This window comes from Phodopus roborovskii, unplaced genomic scaffold (assembly GCF_943737965.1).
Source record: "Phodopus roborovskii unplaced genomic scaffold, PHOROB, whole genome shotgun sequence".
In the NCBI taxonomy this organism is placed as follows: domain Eukaryota; kingdom Metazoa; phylum Chordata; class Mammalia; order Rodentia; family Cricetidae; genus Phodopus; species Phodopus roborovskii.
In genome coordinates, this window is record NW_026126547.1 from 5,441,229 (window position 1) to 5,464,999 (window position 23,771).

At 43.5% G+C, this 23,771-nt stretch overlaps 1 protein-coding gene across 15 annotated transcripts in view; it reads left to right on the top strand.

The window, feature by feature from the left end:
• Ikzf1 (IKAROS family zinc finger 1) overlaps positions 1–23,771 on the top strand; it is a 183,473-nt gene that overhangs the window by 10,981 nt on the left and 148,721 nt on the right. For all 15 annotated transcript variants that reach the window (XR_007835538.1, XM_051200688.1, XM_051200687.1 and 12 more), the window contains exons 2-3: positions 3,997–4,050; positions 12,150–12,269. Coding sequence is in view for 14 of the 15 variants with exons in the window: in XM_051200688.1 (XP_051056645.1) it covers positions 3,997–4,050; positions 12,150–12,269 (174 nt within the window). In the remaining variant the exon portion in view is untranslated. The remainder of the gene's footprint in view (positions 1–3,996; positions 4,051–12,149; positions 12,270–23,771) is intronic.

Here is a 23,771-nt window from a genome sequence, read left to right on the forward strand (position 1 = left end):
AGAAATGGGCCAGCACTAACACCTGGCCAGCTTGCTTACCTGGAGGCAGCAACTGCCCAGGGCTGTTGGATGGTTCTCCCAGGAGCCAGCCAGGTTCCAGCCTGGTGGCAGTGGCCTCTGTATGGCAAGAGGAAAGGCTCCTGGTTTCCCAGGGGGACTTCCATGATCTGCAGAAGCTCAGAGCAATGGGGTCCTTCCTGAGCAGTCTGAAACGTGGCATCTACTGTCTTCCATGCCTCTCCTCTAACATTAGTGATGTGTTGACTCCTTCTGTCTGAATCAAGGAAATGAAACCTGTTTGTCCCTTTTTAATCAGAAAAAAAAAAAAAAGAGACAGACAGGAAGGGAGCAGGACAGAGGGAAGGGAGAGGGAGACACAGAAATAGAGATGGGAAGAGAGTTAGCTGAAGAAGACAGGAAATGCAAAGCGATCTGGGTTATAAGGGAAGCTTCACTGCTCACTGTCCTGAAGGGCCAGCCTTGGGCAGCCTCTGTCACACTGGCCTGCACTTATCTCTGCATCTGTTTCCCCTTGTGCAAGATTCAGAACTGCTTGCTCCACAGAAACAATAAAAGCATTCATGTTCGGAAGAACTGCACAGGTGAGAGCTAGCTTACTGATACTGTGGTGTTTTCTCCATTGACTTGGCTCTTACCTGAGATTGCTTGCTTTTCCCATGCAAAGTAGACCATCACAGCACATTTCTGTGACGTGCTTATTCCTTCTGACACCCCTGCCAACACCTGAAGATGCTAACTTTTCAGACAGACAGGCCAATGTTTAGGAAAATGTACTGTTAGTTTGCTTGGTGATCAGTGAATGAAAACTCTTTTTTATTTTATTTTTGTTTTTAGCTGAGATTGTAACACAACTGAACTTAAAATCTTTATTTTTTTTAAGTTTTTTTTTTTAATGAATTCGTTTCTTTGTGTGTGCGTGTACATATAGAGGTCAGAGAACAGCCTGTAAGAGTCAGGTTGACAGGCTGGCAGCAACATCGTTATCTGTTGAGACATCTCTGGCCCTTTAAATCCCACCTTTCCCCCCCTCAGATGCTTGGTGTTGCTTACATGTGGGAGAAAGGGTGTTTTGTAAGCAGTCCCTGGGGGGGGTCAGCATAGTCCCCAGGGATGGTTTAGGGTCCTTCAGGACACTTTGAGATGTAAACTCTGCCTTGAAAGAGGCCAAGTGTGTTTCCCTCTCACTCTGCCACTGGTAGAGCTCTTCAATTAGTCTTACCCCAAACAGGTGCAGATTTCTAGTTTTGAGACATTTGAGTCACTCCAGTGATGACAGACTAGTCAAGCTGCAGAATTCATAGGACACAGTATAGGCAGACTCCACTTCTTAGCTGAAAAATAGTAAGTATCTGAAAACATTGTTGATGGTTGAACTTTACACCAAGCAAGGGACCCTGTTCAGCTGTACTAATCTCAAATCCAGAGAGGGTGGGGTTGAAAATGTGCATGAAAATCTAAGCGTGTCACAAGGGTCCGTGAGCCCTGGCTGGCAGTGGATCAGTCTGTCATTGAGCAGCCCAGCCAAGCAGCACAGGTGAGCTTCTGGGACCCTGACAAGCGCCACTCTTGCTACAATGCCATGGGAACTTGCTCCAAGTACTTCCAATGACCTCAATTCCTTGTCCCCCAGCTCCATGAGAGCTGCTTGCTCTCTTTATGAGATACTGTTCAGAGGAGGGCAGGTACTCATGAGCCTGGTAAAACATCTGTTTTCCTTTGAATTGGAAGTAATTTGGATATATTATTCTGGGTATCATTTAGGGAATCAAGCCTTTAATGCATATCCATTCAAATACAATGATGGTACTATGTAGTAGTTAAAAAAAAAACAGTTCTGGAATAAGTTTAGTGCCTATTTTATGAAAAGCATAGAAATACTCACAGAGAAAAAACTGAAAGTTAAAAATATTATGAATCCTAAGAGGCAGAACTTACATGAGTTTCTTAACAACAGAAAACCTCATGAAAACTCATTCATGCTACAAAAAGTTCAAATTCACATTGCAAACATTTTGTGTTGAAGTCATTCAGTTCTGCTTTACCTACCAACACTTGGGCATTGAAGAGCTTTTGATGAGCTTTTGATGGTGCATTCATGTCCAGATAGCCACAGGAATAAGGTCTCAGCTTTGATGAGTGCAGTCCAGCCCACCAGACAGGCCTCTCTTCTGAGTCCTTTATCGTTATTTTGACAGTTTTGGAAGATCTCGTCCTTTTCACACTGAAGGGTGTGGGACTCTGGGCACAAAACTTCTGGCTGCTCTTGAACTGATTGGTGATTTCCTCTGGGGCTGGTTTGTCATCTCAGAGACTGTTGGACCTTCACTGGGGGCCAGAGCACATGTGTAGTATAGGGCCTTTGTCTCCCTGTGGTCCTGGCTGTTCTTGGACGTCCTGTATCAGCCTTGAAAATTCTCACAACTGAGACCAGTGCAATACCTTTCAGAAACAGATGAAACTTCTCCACCCAGAAAATGGGGCTGCTACTTATGTCTTCCTTATGACTAGTGATATATGTATGTATGTATGTATACATACATATATATTCCATCCATGTATACCATAAAAGTTAAAGATAAAAAGATACATCAAGTTTTAAAAACATAGATAACATCACATGAATTACGTATGTAGTAATATATGACATGTATATACACATATAATATATGTAATATGTGAATATATTCATAGGTTGCATATTATCTCCATACCATGTCTTACATACAGATGATTTTTGTTATATAGAATTACTTACACATGTGCTACTGCCCACACAGTTTCCCAGATGACTGGAATCTTCCATCAGTTTCAAATCTCTGTTGAAAGTGGGCCTCAGCTCATATCCACATAGCTGAAGCAAAGAATCAAACGGTGGTACCCAGGTGAAAACAAAGGGCTTGGCATAAACTCAGCAGATAGCCTGAATCTGCAGCCAGTGACAGCTGTCTAGCAGAGCATGGTGAGCAGACTGAATGAAGCCACACAAAATGCTACTGGACAAAGATTTAGTGAGCTTCTAGATGCTATGTACTAATTAATGTAGCATCTAAGGGCACCTGAATGCTCTAAGGTGTGTCCTTCAAGCCAAGGCCCTCTGCTTTCATTTCTCTCCCTCCGTCTCTGGATCCCTCCCTCCATGGAATTTGTGGTAGTGTGTAGTACAGTCCATGGAGCACTTGCCATAGCCACTAAAGGACAGCCTCTTCCTATGAGTGTTTTCAATTCAAACCAAGATGAGGAGCCAGCCACAGGCCTGCAAAACAGGAGGTTTGGGCCCTCTCCTGGCTTGTTCTGTCACTTCTCTCTGTGAGACAGTGCTGGTGGGATCTGAAGCCAGACAGAGCTGAGGAGTGGGAGACAAGGACAGAGCGTGTATTGCCCATCTGCCAGGCTGGAGGTGTATTCATTATTGATGGAGGTAGTGCGTTGCTGTTCAGATATGCAGCCTGCCTGGGTAAATGAGACATTCTTCAGCAAATTGCTTCGTTTTTTGATTGCTGATTGTACGCGTGTCACCAAGCTGACTCAAGGTTCATCGATGCATGCTCAGTAAATTAGAAAGAACATAACTATGGATCAGCCAAGAGAATGAATTCTGTGCCTACAATGACCCAGGGCCATTTAATTTTCTGCTTAATTTTGTTGCAGTCAGTTTGCATTTTGGGTTATTATGCAGTAGGAAATTAACAATAAATAACAAATTTGGTCCTCCTGTGCTTGTAATGATATTTTTATAAATCTTTGTAATGCTGTTTTTTAAAGGATCAAGGTCTGTGCTAGTCTGATACCCCAGAAGTGTGTGAAGAGGAAAATGCATTATTCTTGCTAGATAGCCTTGTTGTTAAACAGCACAATCTCTCTCTCTCTTCTCTCTCTCTCTTCTCTCTCTCTCTCTCTCTCTCTCTCTCTCTCTCTCTCTCTCTCTCTCTGCAATTTTGCTTTTAACTAAATCCATTCCTCTCTTCTCTTTCTCAGATAATCTGAAGACAATGGATGCTGACGAGGGTCAAGACATGTCCCAAGTTTCAGGTGAGACCTTGGGTGATAGATGTGTGTCCAGAAGTTGTTCAGGCTGTGCCCAGAAGAGCTAGCAAGGCTGCCCTTTGGGGGGGGGGGAATCCCAGATGTCATGTGTGTCATTGTTTACTTCAGCTTTCCAAGCATCCCAATCTGGGAACCTTAATATAAAACTTCCCAAGTGAAATTAGCTATAGTGTTAACCCTTAAAGAGGATTAATACTGTACTCCTGGAGAAAATTATGATGGATTCATCTACCAAACAACTGAAATGCATCCCAAAAGGTGGCATTTAAAAGATGGGGAAGGGAGAGGAGGAGACAGTAACATGAAAAGAAAGCATAACTAACAATAGTTAGTTCAGAGTCTGAGCACTTGCCAAGTGAGGAAGGCAGAAACATGGCTGCCTGGTCTTCTCATCTTATGAGACCTAGAAAATGCAATACTATGGGAAGAGAAAGTCAGATCAGTTCCCAGGCATCCAGTGGGATAACACTGAGGATGACCATACAGCAGATCCTCCCTGTACCTATATGATTAGTATATAAAGTCCATTTCTGCCTGGCCCTGTTATGGGGACAGTACCTGGAAGCAGGCTTCCTGGACTTGGAGGTTTATTCCCTAGCTCTGTTTCAGAGCCTCCAGGCAATTTCCCCTGTCCCAGAAGCCTGGCCTCTGTGTGTCACTGGTCAGTCTGCCTTCTGAACCTTGGCTGAGCTGCCCCCTCAAGTCTTGAAGAGGTGTTTGTATGTTTGCATCTTTGTCCAGGTGGCTGCTCCTAGGGGACCAGCCTTGAATGTATGGTGTTGAGCTGCTCAGCAGAGATCCTCCATGTCCTGAGTCCCACCCCTTACAAAGTGACATCACATTTAAACACATGCTCACTGTTGCATTGTTGTTAATACTTAAAAACTGTGGTACATGCACAAACCTGAACGCTTACCTCTTAAAATAGAGGAGAATATGAATATGCGGGTGTGGAAAGAAATCTGAAATGTATATGAAAATGGAGAAGATGAAAAGTATGATTCCATGTGGAAAAAGAAAATAAATCACTCACACACACACACACACACACACACACACACACACACACACACACACACACACACACACACACACACACATTCTACATGCTTTTGTGAGCAGTAATAGTGATTCTGGAGTGTATATATTAACCTGCACTTTCCCCCAGAGGCTGCATGTTAAAAGAAAGATTCGTGTTGGGGGGAGGGAGAAAGAGAAGACATTGTTTTGCCTTATAGTCTTCAGAGTTATTTAACTTTATTTTCATTTATGCTTCTTAAGGAAAACAGTTAAGTGATAAAAAGAATGTTGTGTATTTGTTGTAGCTTTGTATTTAGATTCCCTAGCCATTCCCCAAGCCCAGGAAAACAGTGTATGCTACACATAATTAATGGAGGAGGATGCGTTCTACTGATGGAAGACCTCACCCACTGCACTGACCCCTTACAGCTGGATTGCTTTGAATGTCACAAAAACGGGGATGTTGAGAAACTCTAAGGGCAAGGAAAACGCCTTTTGTTGGTTCTGTTCTGCTTTTCTTTGCTGCTTTGACCTCAGATAACTTCTGAGTTTATATCTTATAAAATGCACTCAGTGAGAGTGAGACCCTTTGGTTCACATGGCACCTACATTCTGAAGTCCTAATGTCAAAACAGTAGACTAGAGATTAAATCAAGCCAAATATCCATCAGTGGATAACTAGATAAAGTGTGCTGTGTGTATATATTAGAACACTATTTAATTATAAAGGTTGGAATCCTGTCATTTAGGAAAACATGGATAGACCAACATGGATAGACCAGGAGAGCATTAAGTTAAGAGAAACAGTCCAGGCACTAAAAATCAATGGCATGCATACATGTGCATGTGTGTGCTTATGTATACTCACAAGAGAAGTGTAATAAAAAAATAAGTTGATAAGGTAAGAGCTTGAGCTGATTCCTAAAAGGTGAACAAAAAACAGAGAAGAGGAAAATTAATTTCAGACAGAAAACACAATATTTTCAGTGTTTCACAGAAAATATGGTGATTTATTGAGGTAAGATGACCACAGCACATTTGTCAATAACAAAAAAGAATACCCCACAAAGGAAGCAGATTGCCTCAATGAAGCCTCCAACCCATGTTATAGTTATATTTTTATACTTATTTGTATGATCATGTCCACGTTTTACCCCATAAAAGACATGCCATTGTGTGTTTATGTTAAGTAAATTGGTGATGGGCTGTATATTGAACATTTCTGTAAAAGAAAAAAAAAAGTTGAGAGAATGATTTCTGCCCAAGGCAGGGGGTAAAGGGAAATAGGAAGAAATAGGAAGGAAATAGGTCAGTGGATACAAAGCCATGGTTAGCCAGGAGTAAAGCCTGGTGTGCTTTTGCAGTGTGGTGACTATGTCTACACAAGACAGGATTCTTTCTCATGAAAAGTCTGGCATGCTGGGTATGCCACACACATGTAGAAATTTGAGTATGATGTACTGCATACATGATTGAAATCTCATCACCCTGTACCAAATAAACATGAGCAATTACTGGGTATCAATAAGAAATTAAAAACAATAAAGATAATACTATACCTTAGCCTTGAAACCTACCCCTAAAATGTTTACTAGGAGGAATGGTCAGTATTCTCATTTTCCCATTTTGATCCTGAGGCTTCCAAATGCCTTATTTTCTTGAACTTCCTTTTCTTGCCCTTAACATTGTGCTGAATATTTAGTGTATTGTGGGCTGCTCTAAAGGAGAGGACACCTGGGGTAGGGTTAAAAAATGGCTTAAAAAAAAAAACACCAAAAACTCCTTCATCTCCTTTTTGTTTGAAAAGATTTGGTCTGAAATTTTCTCTGTTTGCCCTTAGCAGCAAAGGAATGACTCTCTCTCAACCCTGATAGAACTGCTGAGTTCCCCCATTCTGCCTCGAGCATTCTAAACAATGACTAGAGCATCCACCGACTGTGTCACATTTAGGAAGGGATTAAACACTCAGTTTACTCTTCTTTAAATCTGATACTTTCCAAATTCAAAGCAATATTTCCTTCTTTTTCTGCTGAGACTGGGAAGACAGTGGGAAGTTACGGGATATATATTCAGCTACATGGGAGATTTGTTTTCTTTTGTTTCCCTTGCCATCCTGGATAGAGCCCAGGATGGTTGCTCCTGCTCTGCAGGCACTCTACCACTAAGCTGTATTCCCAGCCTGGGGGTTAACTTTCTTCATAAGAAACTGAGAAATGTGGTACTGAGTCATTCCCTTTTTCATACTATGTTCAAAGATCATCTGTTTCATAGGATTCCCCCAAACATGTGCAATATTTAAAAATAAACAGTCCCCGTTTTCAGGTCCTTTGGATTCTTATTCCCTGGTATTTATGTGAGGTTTGCTGCAGCTGATGCCACCTCTGGGCTGGGGACAATCCTAGAGGTTGACAGGCATTACAGATCAAGCTCACCAACTTGAGTGCACTTATTGGGAAAAGCCCACTGATAGGAACAGACTAAGCTGCAGGTATGCCCAGCCTTATTACACTTTCATCTGCAGAGATCTCACTCAGGGACCATGCAATAAAGTTACAAAATTACCACCAAGAACCGCTTGATGTCTACAAATTGGGGCACCAAAGCTCTCCTGACCTACAGTCCTCAGAGTTAAACACACAGGGAACAAATAATAAATAAATAAATAAATAAATAAATAAATAAATAAATAAATAAAACCTCACTAACTTTTTGAATGAAGCTGTTTTCCCCATCTCTTCTCCGTTGGTCTTTTCACATTACTCACGCACATAGCTTTCTAAAGAAAGGGACAGTGTATGGGAAGAAGCTTGAAGGAATTGAAAGGCCATCTCCACACCTATTTCTGACTGCAGCTGTGGGACTCAAACCAGTGTTCTTGCCTCCTAAGCCATGGTGTGACTCCTACAGCAGAAGGGGCTCTGGCCAGTGACTCTTGAGGTTCCTCTGGCTCCCGTTGCCGGAACTATGTATTTGATATTTTCATAATGCTGTTTGTAATGTGTTTGTTGGAGTGTGCACACAAGGAGTTCACCCTGTAGACATGCATAATCTGTGTAGGAAAGGGAACCTCATTAAATAACAATGGAAGTATCCTACCCAGCTAATCATAGTAAATCACATTGATTGAGCACTTTGAATTACCCAATACTATCCTAAGCATTTTCTCATTTTCGCCTTATAAAAACCCACTGACTGGGGATGTAGTTGTCTCCAAATTGTAGGAAGCTGAAATTCAGTTGATAAGAAATTGACAAGATATCCCACAAAAAACCAGAGAGTATGAGCCAACTTTAGCCATAGGCTCCAAAACCTGACTCTTCTCTAGAGTGGTGGTTCTGTAGTGGGAGCATCTATTTACCCCAAGTATTATGTCCCCTTGAGTCCCTTAGTATATTAAAGACACATGCCTTTGGGAGAGATTCCCAGAGTGTTGCTGGGTAGACTACAATCTACTTGAGAAGTCATTTATTTTTTATTCAGATTAAGAACACTATTTCTTTAATTTGGCCACAGAAATTTCTCAAAGACACACTTGACATATAAGCAACAGGCAAATTTTAAGTGTAAGTTGATATATTTATAATTTAGCCAGAAGCTTTTTTTTCTAAGTAAGTAAAATTATACTTGGCCCCTCAGGGTCATTCTATATGACTTATTAAATACTTGCTGTCTTGCTTTCTCAATGTGATTGCTTGTGCTGCAGGGTCAAGGTACAAGCCACATCCTATGCCTATGTGGTGTGCTATAGATTACCGAGTGACACCATGAGCTTAACAGGTTAGCACTGAAGCTCATCACTAATTTTATTTTCACCATGACCTTCTGAACTATACCCAAATCCTGAATTTTGGCCTCCCGCTGTACCTGAAGAAAGAGTTCTAAAGTAGTGGCCATCTCTCCTTCCCATCAGCTCTTCATTTGGACCTGTAAGCCAGATCCACCAGTGCAGATATGTCAGTGTTTTCATAATGGGACCGTGTTGGCTTTATCTAGCACTTCCTTTCTTAAAGAAATGATTCAAATGGTTAGTGGGACAAAAGCTAACATGCTCCATCATCTTGCCTATCAGAAAGATTCTCATGAAATGGTAAATTTTCCTCAGGAAGACCTTCCAGCAGTAAAAGAGTGCAAAGGTCCTAGAGCACAGAGCCCCCAGGGTGATGAGTGTCTCTGCAGCATAACTCACACTGGGGGCTTTTAGGCAAATCAGAGCTCCTCTTAAAAACCATCAGCGAGCCGCCCAGGTGAGGCAGGGTTGAATTAATGCCCTGCTCTTGGCTGCCATGTGAGTACATCTGCTTATGTTCCTTCCCATCTGGTTTTGTACTCCATGCCCCTATAAACACAGGGACTCATTGTTATTCTTCATCTCCCTGCGTGGTTTCTTCTGCTCTGAGAGTTCCTATTGATCAGTCTGACCCACAGTATTTTAGAATCAGGATCCCTACTGTTTTCATTACACCTTGTCCTCCACATAGGGAAAAAGCAAAGTACTGAGACATAAGATCAGTGAATACTGTAGAGTTGACCTCGGTGTAATAACTTGAGCCGGCTGTTACTATGAATATCATCCTTAAGGCATAGTTGATATTGTTCTTTCAAAGATGGATCAGCCATGCTTTTAAAAATGGGTAACTAAGAGGTTTTGGGTTTTTTTGTTTTTGTTTTTGTTTTTTTTTTAACTCCATGCATGAATTGGGCTGAAAGTGTCGCATGCTTTTATTGGCTAACCCCTGGTCTTTATCACACACACCCTCCCGCCATCTCTAGTCTAGTATGGCATCTCCATGGGCACAGAAGCATCATGGGTGACACGAAAGTTATCATAGGAAAGATCATCAGAACAAAATAAGTCAAAGCAATTCCATCTTTCCTTCTCGCACTCCCACTCAATATTAATAACAGTTGGTTAATCACTGGGACCCAATGCTCCGTGCATTCTGTATGTGCCGACTTATACAGCAGCTCCTTAAGCTGTGGCTTTGTTACCAGGGGCCCCACTATCAATCTGAGGGAGGTTCTTTTTTATAACTATTCCTTTTATTTTTTGAGGTTCTAATGTAATTACAACATTTCCCTTTCCTCTTTGGAGGTTCTTTATTGACCTTTCAGGAGACAGTGGTGTAAGTCTTTGTTCACCCACCCCCTCCCTCCCTACTGCAAGGTCTCTTCATTATACAGAAGATTGTTTAATGAGAATTTTGTGTGGTTAATATGTTTGAATACTTTTCTAAGGTTCTCATACTTTGAAAACCTTTATTCTGGGCTATGATTCTGTGTGAAAGTAAGAATTGTCAAGTTGTTCATATGCCTTCTGCATCCTCCTAGTTAGAGCTTTTCCTCAATTATTGCAAAGGTAAGAGTCAATGCCACACATCCAGCCACTGTTACTTTAAAGGTCATCTATTTAGGGTGATGGAGACAGTGCTGACTAATGCACCCAGATTCTAGCATGACATGGACACTTTCAATCAGTCTCTTGGGCCTTTTGCTTTTCTTTGTAAAATTATTATACTCTTACCCCATCTTTAACTATTTATTTTGTATCAGCTATCCAAATATACCCAATAATGCTCTTTCTGAAAATATGCCAATTGCTCTAATCACAGCTAACCTGGGATATAGCATTGTGATGCCTCTTTCTTAGAGATTGTAATGCTATCCTCCAAAGCATGCCCTTGGTACCTGTACAGCTTCTATTTTAAAGATTCCGGTAATGCTTGTCTTACGTTCTGAAACTGTTTCGCTGCTGTTGTCCATCTCCTAAAACGTTGGTGCAATTCTTGTGAGTTGATCCAGTCTTCCCACCATGTCTCATGTTCTCAGAAATTTTTACTGATTGACATGTTCTTTGCATATGCTCCCAAAAGTCTGCATTAGTGTCTACGGAGAGGTCATTTTGCCTATTGGGCCAAGTTGCCAACTCAGCAGGCACACATCTGGTGTATTGGTGCTCTGGTAGCCTACCTTCATGTTCTTAATCAGGGCTGTCTTTTGTAAGTAGCCGCAGTGAGTCAGTTAGCATGGGCTAGGGCCCCGCCTCACCAGTGCCTCCCTAGTGCCTCCTATGTGGTTTGTGTCTACTAAGCCCTTTAAATCAGCTCCAAAAAGGTGAAGCTTTGGGAATTGCAGCCTCAGTGGGAAAAGAGTGTCTTCTACCAACGACAGCTTCACTCTGCTGATCTTAGTTTCCCCATACTGAAAGGAACTAGACAAACTTCATTTTAACCCAGCCAAAGATGGCTGGGGAGAAGGAAGAGAAGGATGAGAGGGTAACGGGGAATGAAAATGACCAAAATGATGTACATACATGTATGGGATTGTCCAGTAATAACAAAGAAGGAAAGAGGGAAGGAAGGGAAGGGGGGAGGAGGGGAGGGGAGGGGAGGGGAGGGAGGGAGAAAGCCCTGCTTCATGAAATGTGACAAAATTTGGTCTTGAGTGGACAGTGAGTTTGTTGAAGAATGTGAAGAGCCTCAGACATGCAGGTGCCATTGGCCCAGCAGTAACACTTCCAAAGAGTATATCTTGGTGTCTTTATGGATATGTCCAAAAATTGACTGGTAGGATGTTGAGCTCGGTATTGTTTTGAAATACTAAAAAATAAAATAAAAAACAATATAAAGTCAAAAGCAGCAAAAGAACGGGATCCCTTGTGTGCCCGTTATAAGTAAAATTATAGGAATAAGTCTGTAGAACCAAAATATACTGAAAATATCTAAAAGCTAGTTGATTTTTTTTTTTTTTTTTTTTTTTTTTTTTGGAAAAGCAACATCCCTATAACATATCAATATTTATGTAGTAATTTAGTACCAGGGACAGCTAAAAGATTAGAGGTGTTTCCTTTAGTAAGTCTTTGTTCTCTGATGTTTATTTATTGCTTGGCAGTGATATTCATTCCTAGAAAGAGAAACACATCTTGGTCCTAACAGGGAAACAGGAATTCAAAACAGATACCCCTTCGTGCTGCCCTCTCATGCCACCAAGGTGAAGCCCAGGCACTAAGGTTTTCCCAGCAGCTGACAATGCCTGCCAGAAAGTCAAGCTCTGATTTGTGTCTGCAGGGAAGGAGAGCCCCCCGGTCAGTGACACTCCAGATGAAGGGGATGAGCCCATGCCTGTCCCTGAAGACCTCTCTACCACGTCTGGGGCACAGCAGAACTCCAAGACTGATCGAGGCATGGGTAAGTGGGTCCCCGTGGTATCCTTCAGGCTGCCACATACACGCAATTAGGAAACAGCTGCTGTGTAGGGCAAGGTAGGTGTGATCAGCCCCCTCTTGTCCTCTGAAGTCAGTCCCTTACATATTTCAGGGTTTTCTGAAGTTGGGACTTGGGTAGTCTGTCTTAATTGATGTGTTTATTTTTAAGGTAGTGTTCTGCTTATTGCAAGTGGACTTGGTGTTACTATGTCTGAACTACTAGCATGAATATCTTTTGAAACACATGTAAACAAACTTAAAGATCAGTTTAAATCAAGGGATTCAGCCAGTGTTGGAGCATACAGACCTCCTTTGTTTAGTCCTAGAAGCACCCTGGGTAATAGGGATTTGTTTTACAAGGTAACCCAGGCATAAACAGATGTTCACAGCCTGCCTGTGATTCCCATCACGAAACAAGAGGCTCGCTGTGGGAAACAGAAGACATTGTCCTTTCACCATGCTGCATGGGGAGAACCCTGACTAGAGAGTCAGGCTGCTGACTTGGTTCTCATGGAGAAAGAGGTGGGCTTGCCCTGAAATCCCACAGCTGCTCTGGAGCCTATGCAGAATCATCAGCTGCAGGCGTGCTTTAGGGAACTGAAAACAAGGCTGGTTCCTGGAGAGCAGGGAAGACATGTACTTCACTTGTCATGGATGAATAGGTCACCAGTGCCAGCAAAATGCTGTAGGCACCTTGTCCCTTTGACCATGTGTGAGTGGGGATCATCCTTGGCTGGCTCTACTGGCTGGCTTCATCACAGACACAGTCCCAGGTGTCCTCAGTGTGGGAATTCCTTTTGGACTTGTTGTTCCCAAGGCTTCCTCTCCATAACTGTCACTGTGTGCAGTTTTTGATTCACTTTCCTTTCAGGGTGAAGTTTAGAAAATAGTCATTTCAAAAGGTAAACCTTTTTGCCTGCCTTGTCAATAACAGTTGACTTGGCCCTGAAGACAGGAGAGGCTATTTGAAGTAGGCCCCACGGAGAGAGCAAAGGCTTGTGTGGGCAACTAGAGGCCAAAGAGTCACTTGCCAGGATAGCTGGGAGAAAAGGCCCAGAGGACAGATAGGATGTGGGAAAGGGGTCAGAGGATGTAATGTGGCCCCCAGCCACATTATATTTTGGTGTTGGCCACCTTGTCCTGTGTGACTCTGGAAGGAACCACCTGTTCACATGTAAGCTACAGGCTGTGAGCTTCATAACTTGTAGAATACAACATTAAATAGAATAGTGTGACAATAACATGTAGGGACATTCACAGGTTAAAGGAAATAAAGTTGAAGCCACACTTCACCATACTGTCTCGTGGCATGGCTCATGAGAACCAAGAGTAAAAAAGGATGGGACCAGGAGCCAGAAGAGTTCAGGGCAGGAGCAAAGGGCAGCAAGAGGAATCAAGAGTCACTGTGGAGACAGGGAGCCAGTAAGAGCCTATTATCAAGCAGAGAGACAAGCCTCAGAAAGGACACATCCAAGATTCCTAGTCCCTTAGTTGTGACCCTCAAGGCCAGAGCGGCTCATCTTTTCCAAGCCTTAGTTTTCTCATGTGAGCAAAAGCAGCTACCACATGCCCCAGAATGGCTTTGTGGACCAGATGGCAAAAGCAGAAGGCAGAATGGTAGACAGAAAGTAGAAGGTAAGGCAAGTGCATGTTGTGCATCCCAAGATTTACAGTCCTGGAGAAAGGGGCCCAGTGTAGCTTCAGAAGTGAGAGAGGGGCAGGCAACAGGGTGTCAGGAAGAGACAGCAAATGTATTAAATAAAAACAAATCCATAATTCAGACACTGGTAGTGCATGCCTTTAATCCCAGCTCTTGGGAGGTTGAATCTCTAAGTTTGGTCAACAAAGTGAGTTCCAGAACAGCCAGGACTACACAGAGAAACCCTGTCCTGGGGTGGGGGGTGGGGGGGATGGACAAGTCCATAAAATAAGCAAATTGAAAATATCCAGGAAAGAGGGAAATGTGTTAGTATGGGACAGTACCAAGGGAGATACTTCTTCAAATCCAGATGTGAGCCAACAGAGTGGACAGTCCAGGGAGTTATGGTCAGAGATGACCAGCAGTGAGGGTAGAGGAGGTTGGGTCACTCAAAGGGAGAGAGATAGGCCTGCTGTGAGTCATTCCAGAAGAGTCTTAGCACCAGACAACAGACAAGGTAAGAAAATCAGCAGTAGGAGATGCTAGAAACCACCCCCCATCTGATCTGGTCATTCCCCAGGACTTGAAAGTTAGGGTTTCACATACTGATGCTTTTTCTGATAATGCTGAAAGGGCACCCTAGATCTATGTCTAAATATTGGGACAATGACAGCCAGATGCAAAGCAAGACACACTCCAGTGTTGGGCCTCCATTTTTTTCAAAGTCAGAGTAAGAAGAATCAAACGATTTGAAGTGCAGCTTGAAGAATTTAAGTCAGACCCAAAGGAGAACTTTCTGGAAAGCAGGGATTTAGTCATCAGAATGGTCTACTTAATGACTCTGTGGCTTGTTCTTCTGAAGTGGTCTCTTTAAAAATGAGAGAACTCTCGGCTCTCTGAAGTGGTTGTGTCTGAAACCAGTTGAAGCTGGGGAAGCACTCATTGACCTCTTCAGACAACCCTGAGTTTACCAAGGCTTAGCTGTCTGTGGAGGGAGTGCGGGACTGATTGCACTGACACAGAACTCTGGGGCCTCATAAAGGCCTTCCTGTGGGACAGTGTCCAAGCTAATGTCTAGAAAGAGGTGGGCTACTTGTAAAAGGAAACTAACAACTCCATACTCCCTTCCTTTGCTCAGTAGTAATACTTCTCCCCTCTTTCTGGGGAGTTTTCTCCTGGTTTGGGTGTGCTCTTGTCCCCTGTGACCTAGAAAGGGACCAAAGCTGTGTCACCCTTCCTGCCTGGTAAGCTGAGGACTGTGACCAAACACTGAGAATCCGGAGTGCCACTCAGTGCTGAATGCAACCACGGGGCAGCCTGAGCAGAGGGAGAAGGAAACCTGGAATGCCGGGAGGGGGGTTCCAGGCTAAAAGCACGGACACACACCATGAGAAGGCCAGGCCAGTGTGGGCTTGCTTAGCATAGAGTCCAGGGGAAATGCCAGCAGAAGCATAGGCCTGCCCAAGGCCTATGGAAACGTCATATTTCCAAATCAACCTGAGTGGGGGCTTCAGTTTGGCACCTGATGTTGGGACAATCTTGTGCAGAACTCAGGCAGGAGGAAATGCAAGAAAACTCTGAGAGGGTGCGTGCTAGGCTGTGCATCTTCCTTTGAGTGCATCTCAGCCTGATATCCCTCTGCCAGCACTGAGAGGGGCTGACCCTGCACAGCTTCCCAGCACTGAGTGCAGCACCAGAGTCTGGCTCTCCCTAAGCTTAGATGCAAAAGGGGGGGGAGGTGCAAATAAAACCTGCATTTTCCATTCCTCGAGGAATTCTGAGAAAAGTAATGAAATGTATAAAATCTTGATCTTGGTTTTTTTTTTTTAATTTTTTTTTTTTTTTTTTTTTTTTTTTTTTGGGCTCATTTTGTTTGTTGGTTTGTGTGTTTCTTTGCTTGTTGTTTTTCTTCTCCATTCATTACATTGACTCAGCCATGAGGGCAAGGCTGGAGCAGAAACTATAAACAATCATTTCAAGTTTTCATTGCTTCTAGGTAGTATCGATGGTAGTGTGTTACGTGAGGGCATTTAAAATATATTGTCACATATTTTGTAACTGATATCCTGATGCCAGGGTTCTCTCCTGGAGGGGGGATGGCATTATCTTGGGCTGTAGTCCTCATACAAACTGAGTTTCACTGTGGCATTTTCAAACATACTACAGCACCAGGCTTATTCACCCTGTCACTACTGTCCTTGCCCTTCTCCTGTCTCTGTGGCCAGCTACAGGCAGGGGAGAGTGATCCTCCGGGTGGGTGATAGCAGGGCTGCAGGGAGTTTTTCAGGACTAGAAGAGAGACAGCAGGCCTGGCTGGAGAGTGGGCAGCTGGCTTCCAGTACGGATGTGAGCCCTGTTATCTAATCAGCAGCTAGAGGAAGTTGTTTTTATCGGTGAAAGGCATCTCTTCTGCAGCAATAGCCCCACTCAACTTGGAAGAAACACCATCTAGCAGTATCTGAGCAGTTGCAGCAAGTGCAGGGACTGAAGGTGCAAGCGGGCAGCCATCTCCAGCCTCGGGAGCTGCCGCCAGTCCTCCCCTCTGGGGGTGATTGGAGATGCGGGGTGCCTTGTGTGCTTTCTCTTCTGCCCTTCCTTGCCCCCTCTTCAGAGATCAGTGATCTGTGCTGTGGTTTCCATGGGGCAGACCTGTCACATTCTGACCATAATGTCACCATCTCTGCCTTGGAATGCTTGTAGAAGCCACTGGTATGCCCCCACCACCTCCCCCCCCCCACCCCCGGAGGCATTTCCCAATTAGCCGAGAAATAGCCCTTTCTCATGAATTTCTCAAAATATGAGCTGCTGAGCAGTATTATAAAAACTACTCCCCCACCCTCTTTCTCTTTCCATGTTGGGCCCAAGAGCCTGTGGGTGGCTGCAGCCTTGCCTCCAGCCGTGGGATGAGAATTGCAGACTGTCAGCCAAGCCTTTTGCCTTATTCATATCCCTTAATCTATCAACCAGCGGGAATCACAGTGACCTTCACTGACAGTTGGTTATGAATGAACTTTGAAATGACTCTGCATAGCACCCACCATCTTGGGTTGGGCTAGGTTAGGCACAGGCAGACCAAGCAGCAGGAATTTAAGGCCATCCCTTGGAGGAAATGCAAACTGACATGTGTTTGTCAGCACCTGTGTGTGCATGCTTGCGTCCGTGTATGTGGAGATAATGTGTTGTATGTGTGATGGATGCATGCATGTTTGTTTATGTGTATGGTAGATATGTGTGTGTTTATGTATTCCTATATGTGTCATGTGCATATATATATGTATATTTGTGTATTTGTGTGATATGTGTGAATATAAATATATGATATTTTATGCATGTGTGTTTATGGGTGACACAAAAACATGTATTGTAATATGTGTGTGAGATATGTGAAGAATATGTATGTGTGTGTATATTTATATATGTGGTATGTTTGTATATGTTGTGTATATATTATGTTAAGTACATGTGTATATGTGATATGTGGTATATATGTATATCTGTGTGATGTGAGTGTGGCATATGGAAGTATGTGTGGTACATATATGATACTGCATTTATACATAGTATGTGTGTGTGTGATGTGTATATAGTATATATAGTATATATCTGAGATTTGTGTAGTCTCATGTGTATTTGTATCATGTGTAGCAATGTGTGAGTAGCGTGTCTGGTATATGTGTGGTATATGAGTTTTGTGTGGAATGTATGTGGCATGTGTATGGTATGTCTATATGTGGTATGTATGTGTGTAGCTTATGTGAGGCATGTGTGACTTATGTAGTATATGTATGATATGTATGTTTATGTCTTGTGTATAGTATTTGTGTGGGGTATGTGTATGGATGTATGTGGCATGTATATGTGTGATATGTGTTATTTGTTTGGCATATATGTATATGCCATTTATGTGGGTGGCTTAGCAATTTGTGTAGAATGTATGTTGTATACAGTGTTTACTGTATGGGTGTGGCATATATGATGATGTGTATATGTGCTGTGTGTTGTGAGATGAGTGTGTGATTGTTGCCTTTTAAAATATGAATTGCACTTATTTTGGGGTGGTTTGTGGAGCTACAATCCACATGTGTCATGGAGCATGTGTGGCTGCCAGAAGACAACTTGCAAGAGTCCGTTCTTTCTTTCCACCAAGTGGATCCCAGGGATTGAAGTCAGGCTTGGCAGCAAGCACCTCTACCTACTGAGCCGTCTCACTGGAACTTTTGTGGAACTTGTAGTAGAGCACTGCTATTTTCTTGGACATTCTGGCTCTCGGCTCCCAGCTAGCTGCTTTACAAGCAGTTGGAGCCCCTGGTTCTGGTATGTCCCAGCTCATCAGCTCTGCAGTGACTACCGTCTACACCTAGAAGATGAGGAGTTCACCTAACCCAGGCAATGCATGCAAGTTACACGCTGGCATGGAATTTATCCCAGCCAACGCTCATGGTGTTGCTGATATCTTCATGTTATGCTAATGACAAAAATTAAATATCATCTCAGTTAGGTGACCCTGTTCCTGAGACCCCTATGAGTAAGTGACTTAGGCAGAAACCTTGACACTAAATCTGACATGAAATCATATCCTGGGCCCCAACAGAGGGCAACCCAAGGTCTCTGAAAGAACTTCACCAATTTCCTCTCTGAACCATCAACTCCGAACTCCTGGGCACAAGAAACCTAAGCCATCTCTGCCAGACCCTGATGGAAAGAGAGTGTAAGCAAACATACTGATACTCATACTTTGGGATAGTTTCTTTCTGTACACAAAGGCCACTCTATACCCATTCACTTCCTTGTATTTGTAAACTGGTGACCATAGTGCTCTGAAATTTCTTTAACATCTGATCCAAAATAGATCCACTTAAGTGCAAAGCATAGCCCTGCCCCCAACCTCTGCTTAATTCATTTTAGTACTGGTATAGATGTTTGGGTCACCTCCCAGCTCTGTTTGGGTTGTCTGGCCCTTCAGGGGTGAAAGAATTCCATCAGACTCCAGGACTATTCCTAGAACCCTTTAGTGTACAAGGTGGGCTCAGCCAGTGCCTTGGAAACCTTGACAGCTAAAGAGGGACTTGAGAGTGGTGTCTGTATTACAAGGATGCAATGATAACCTCACAAGAATATAATTTTCTTAGAGGACTATGCACAAGGAAGAGTTTTTCCTAACCGGGCTGAGGTTCAGATTCATGGAACAGCTGACTTGAGTAGGGGTATGAAAGAGACACAGCCCTATTTTGCCAGAAGGACAAGTTGAGGAAAGAGGCGAGGGTGCTTAGAAGAAACAGCAGAGGCACTTGAGGGCCTCAGCAGCTTGGCCTTGGGTGTGAGTAGTGGCGCTGGCAAGAAGCCCCTTCCAGTACGTTGGCCCAAGTGATAAACCCAGCTGATCTGCATGCTAGAGTTTGTTCTCATGATAGTCTTTGGAAGTCTTTCAGTCTTCTGGAAGGGTGTTTGAACCTGAGCAGGCGGCAGTGTGGGTAAGAAGAAGAAAGTGGATTGAGATGATGTTTGTCTACTCAATTGATAACAGGTTTTTGTGTATAGCGACCTACTGCAGTGACTGGAGCAACAGTGCTCTGCTGAGCCAAACAGGAAATCCAAAGTTGGTTAAGATAGAATTCAGTGGTGGTTCTGAGCCAAGGAATTAGCTGGGATGTAGAGATGGAAGAGGCAGAAGTTCTGTCTGTGGGTTCTACTAGGTAGGACAGTGGAGGGAAACCTCAGGCCCACACTGGAAACCTTGTAAGAACAGTAGCTTTTAATTGTGTAGAAAATAAAAGAAGAGAAAAGAAAAGGAGACAGAGAACAGGTCCTATGGTGCAGGTGAAGCTTCTCAGAAGAAATATGGCGTGGAAGCCCCAGAGAAGACATGTAGCAAAGGCAAGAAATGTCAAAATGTGCACAAGAAGTGCCCTCCAAGGAGGGTTTGGGACACTTGTGCATTTCCCAAAAGTAGCTCAACAAGGTGCAGGCAAAAACCAGACTGTGCAGAAAATCAGGCAGGTCAGCAGCAGTGTGGTGGTGAGGAACAGTGTGGGGAACCACAGGAAAAAATGGAAAAGGGAGCTGAGAAAGTGGCTGGCTGAAGGGCAGGATTTCCATACTGGTGCTTTAGGACGGGAATGTTGAAATTCATTTTAGGAAGTAGGAAGGACTGGAGAAAAAGGGAAAGATAGAGCTCAGAGTCCTGAGAGGCAAACAGGTAGTTCCCATGATGCCCATCAGAAAGCCTGACCCAGAAGAGAGTTTCCTGGACCCTTTGTTTTCTTTCTAGTTTCACGCCTCATCCCTACAGGTGGTCTTGATTTATCCCTGAGGTACCCTCAGCACTGGTTTTCCCCTAGAGTAGAGTAGTCTTCCAGCACTGCAGATGGAATGATCGTATTGGTTTGTTGAAGAAAGAAGAGGGCAGGCAAGAAGGTCTGAAGTTGAGAAGAGAAAACATGGCAAGAGCTGATGCTCACCATCTTCGTTATTTATTCACAATGGCATAACTCCTATTTGGGGCAGAGGGGCAGAGCCTTTGTGGGAGACTGTTCCTGCCACATTGCCAGTGGTGTTACTTCACCCCGGTCACTGTGACAACCACATATCTCCATATAGTTTCCAGGTGAGAAACTGACTTAAATGCCATCCACACTTCCCTCTGTATCTCCCCACACGACAGCTTTCAAGTTCACACAGGCCATCTTCAGCTGGTTAAGACTTTACATTGTGGTCAGTAGTGTTCCAGAAACCAATGTAGAAATTAAAAGCACTCTGTAGAAGATTTGAACCAAAAAAGGTAGCAGAATCCCATCCTTGGACGAATAGCCCTTCTTCCTGTTTGCCCCCAAAGTCTCCAAAGGTCCAGGCTAACTGTGGAAATTGGCTTGTTTCTATAACTAAAACCCAATATTAATCTCATCTTCACTCTACTCTAACCACTTAAGTTCAAAAATCACGTTGTGCTCCATTAATTTACTGAGGAAGATGAAGCCAAGTCCAAGATTAAAGGGCCTTGGAAAAGATAAGACAAGTGCTACTTTCGGTTTCTGGGTTTTGGTCTCAGTGTTATTTTCTGCTTTGTTCTCTGGTGTTGAAAGCATCGGTGGCTCTGTATGTAGAGCAGTCAACTGACATTCCGTTAACTTTCCTTCTGCCCCGGGGTTTCAGAAAGAAATGGAAAGAAAAAAAAAAAAAAACCAGGTTGTGTGCTGTGGTTGCCAGTTGCCACCTGTCCTTCTATCTGGTTAGGACATTTTTTCTGATTTGGGAAGTGTAAATATAACCCAGAAAAAAAAAAAAAAGCTTCCCTTCCTTTTATGCAAAAGTAGAAAGGTTTAAGTAGAGATAGCAAGCCCTACCCATCACCCTTTAAGTTTTCAGAGAAGCAGCTAAGCACAGTGCAGATGCCTGCTGGGGGAGGTGAAGTGGGGGAAGGGGGGGTAACCTTCCTCCTCCGACCCTGACTGGTTGAGTCCCAGCTTCTGGCCTCCACCAGATACACTCAACAAATCACAAATCTGCTCAGAATTTTAACCTTTTCTTGGGAATTTTTTTTAGGATAAGAGAAACTTGGAAAGAATTCAGAAAGTGTGCTCCGGTTAGCCTGGAGCCAAATAGAATCATCGGACCTCAGATAGGCCTGATCATACTGCTAGATTCCAAATTGAACAGCTTTGAGTCTACCAAAGTTAGAAGTATTTACACCACACACATTTGGCCATTGCTACAAATTAGGGCTTTTCGTTTTGCTTTAATTTGGTTTGGGATTTGAGAGCTGGCTTGATATGATTTTCATATCTTGAGAGCTACAATGAAGTACCTGGGTTGTTTTTTGTTGTTGTTTGGGTTTTTGTTTGTTTGTTTTTATTTTGTTTTGGATAACTATATGTCCAGTAAAGGGTAAATTCAGTTCAAAAGAATTGGCTTCCATTGATTCTCTTCTGTGGTTGTCACAAATGGGACCTCCTGCAGCAACGGCCCTCTGCCTCTTAATAAGCAGAGCACTTGTGTTGACTCGATTGGTTATGTTCAACCCAGCAGCCAGTATACAGATCAAGAGGTGACTCCCTCGCTGGTCCCTGCACCTGTGGTGGTTGTGAAGATACTTTCTCAGTAAGGCTTAGCAGTATGCAAATGTGGAGGAGAATGATCAAAAACTCACCCTCCTGTGGAGGGACCCAGGACTCTTGGGGCTCCAAAGCACATGACACTTGCTGGAACTCACTTTTCTGGCAAAAAACGCCATCTGTGCAACCCGTGTCAGGAGTCAGGTCAAGGCAGGCATCGCTGGCCACAGGTCTGAGGTGTGTCTATGCAAGGCTGGTTGCCAGGAGAGTACTTCCCCTACAGGGGATGTGGCTGCAGGCTGTCAATTTCCACTGAAGTCACCAGGCCAGGGTTCCAGTGAAACACTGAACATCCAGCGTCTTCCCCATCCAGCAGGGCGTGATCTGCGATCTTGTGATCAATGGATGGCTTCCAGGATGGCTCCTGCTGCCCGGCAGGGCCCAGGCAATTGTGGACATTCGCTTTTTCCAAATGAAAGACCGTTACCCTAGAAGTGAAACCCTGCTGAAATGAGAAAAAGGTTTTTATTGCAGCCCTGCAGGCAGCTATATGATTATTGTTATTATTATTCTTAGAACCTGGCAAAATGTTGACTGCTCTCACAAGGTCTCTACACTCTGTTTGAACTCGGTTGCAATAAAAATAAGAATCTGCAGTGACCCCAGAGCGCTCCTCTCAGCTTCTATTTACACCGTAATGTTTAATAATGACGATTAACTATTGCCTGGTGTGGTAACCACTTGTTTGATCTTTGTGTGACAGTTGAGACAGCCGTTAGTGAAATTAGTGTTGGGTGGAGAATGCTGAGACTTAAGAGCAGTGGCTTTAACCCTGAGAAGATGATGGTTTGTCCCTGTAAAGCCATGTGCATTGCTTACAGTTTTAGAGGAGTGTTACTTTCCCCGTGGTCCTCACACTGGTTCTCACATTTGCATTTGTGCTTATGGGTATGAAAACACCTAATAAGGGTTTGTGTTCATCGGTGTATTTTTTGTATTCTAGTAACTACTTCTATTATTGGTGGAAAGCCTCTTGGCTATCTGCCCTTCTCTAAGCCTAGTCTGTGCCTACATGCCATACACATGCCCAGATTCGCTGTCTGTCATCCTCAAGCACACTGACAGGCTCACCCCACAACTAGGAGCAGCCCTCGTCTGGGGGCAGGAGTCTCATAGATGTGGTAGCCCGTGTTTCTGGAATATGTCTATGCCATGCATGAGTCACCCGTCCTAGAGTAGTAGTGCTGGCTGTTGGAAATGCAGTGATATACAAAGTTCCTTCTAAATTCCCTGGAGAAAGGAATTTTTCTTTTTCAAACAAGGAAAAAATAGCACAGGTAAATTAATGTTAACATATTTTTATTTAGTCAATATACCCAAATATTATTACAAATGTGTACTCATTCTAAATAGGGTTTTTTTAAATGCGAACTTTTACTTTCCCCTGGGACTACGTGTGTAGTTGGTGCTTATATCACATCTCAGTTTGGATTGGATTGGCCACTTTTATGCTCGGAGGGCAACTAAGCTGGCTATTTGAAGGTGGCTGATTCTTTTTGTTTTCAGTACTGTCCTCTAGCACTGAGCTGTAGCCCTAGCCCTTGGGCAGGTGGAGCTTGAAAGTTCCTGAGAAAAGCCTTTAATTACATTATAGAAAAATATTATGAGATTAAAGATGAGGTTGATGAAATTGGTTATTTCTGTGTCTTCCACATTTTGCTCAGTCTGAATCCTTCCCCGTGTGCACTCTTGAATTAGCAGCAGGCCCTGTGAGCCTTTACTTCCTCATGGAGAGCAG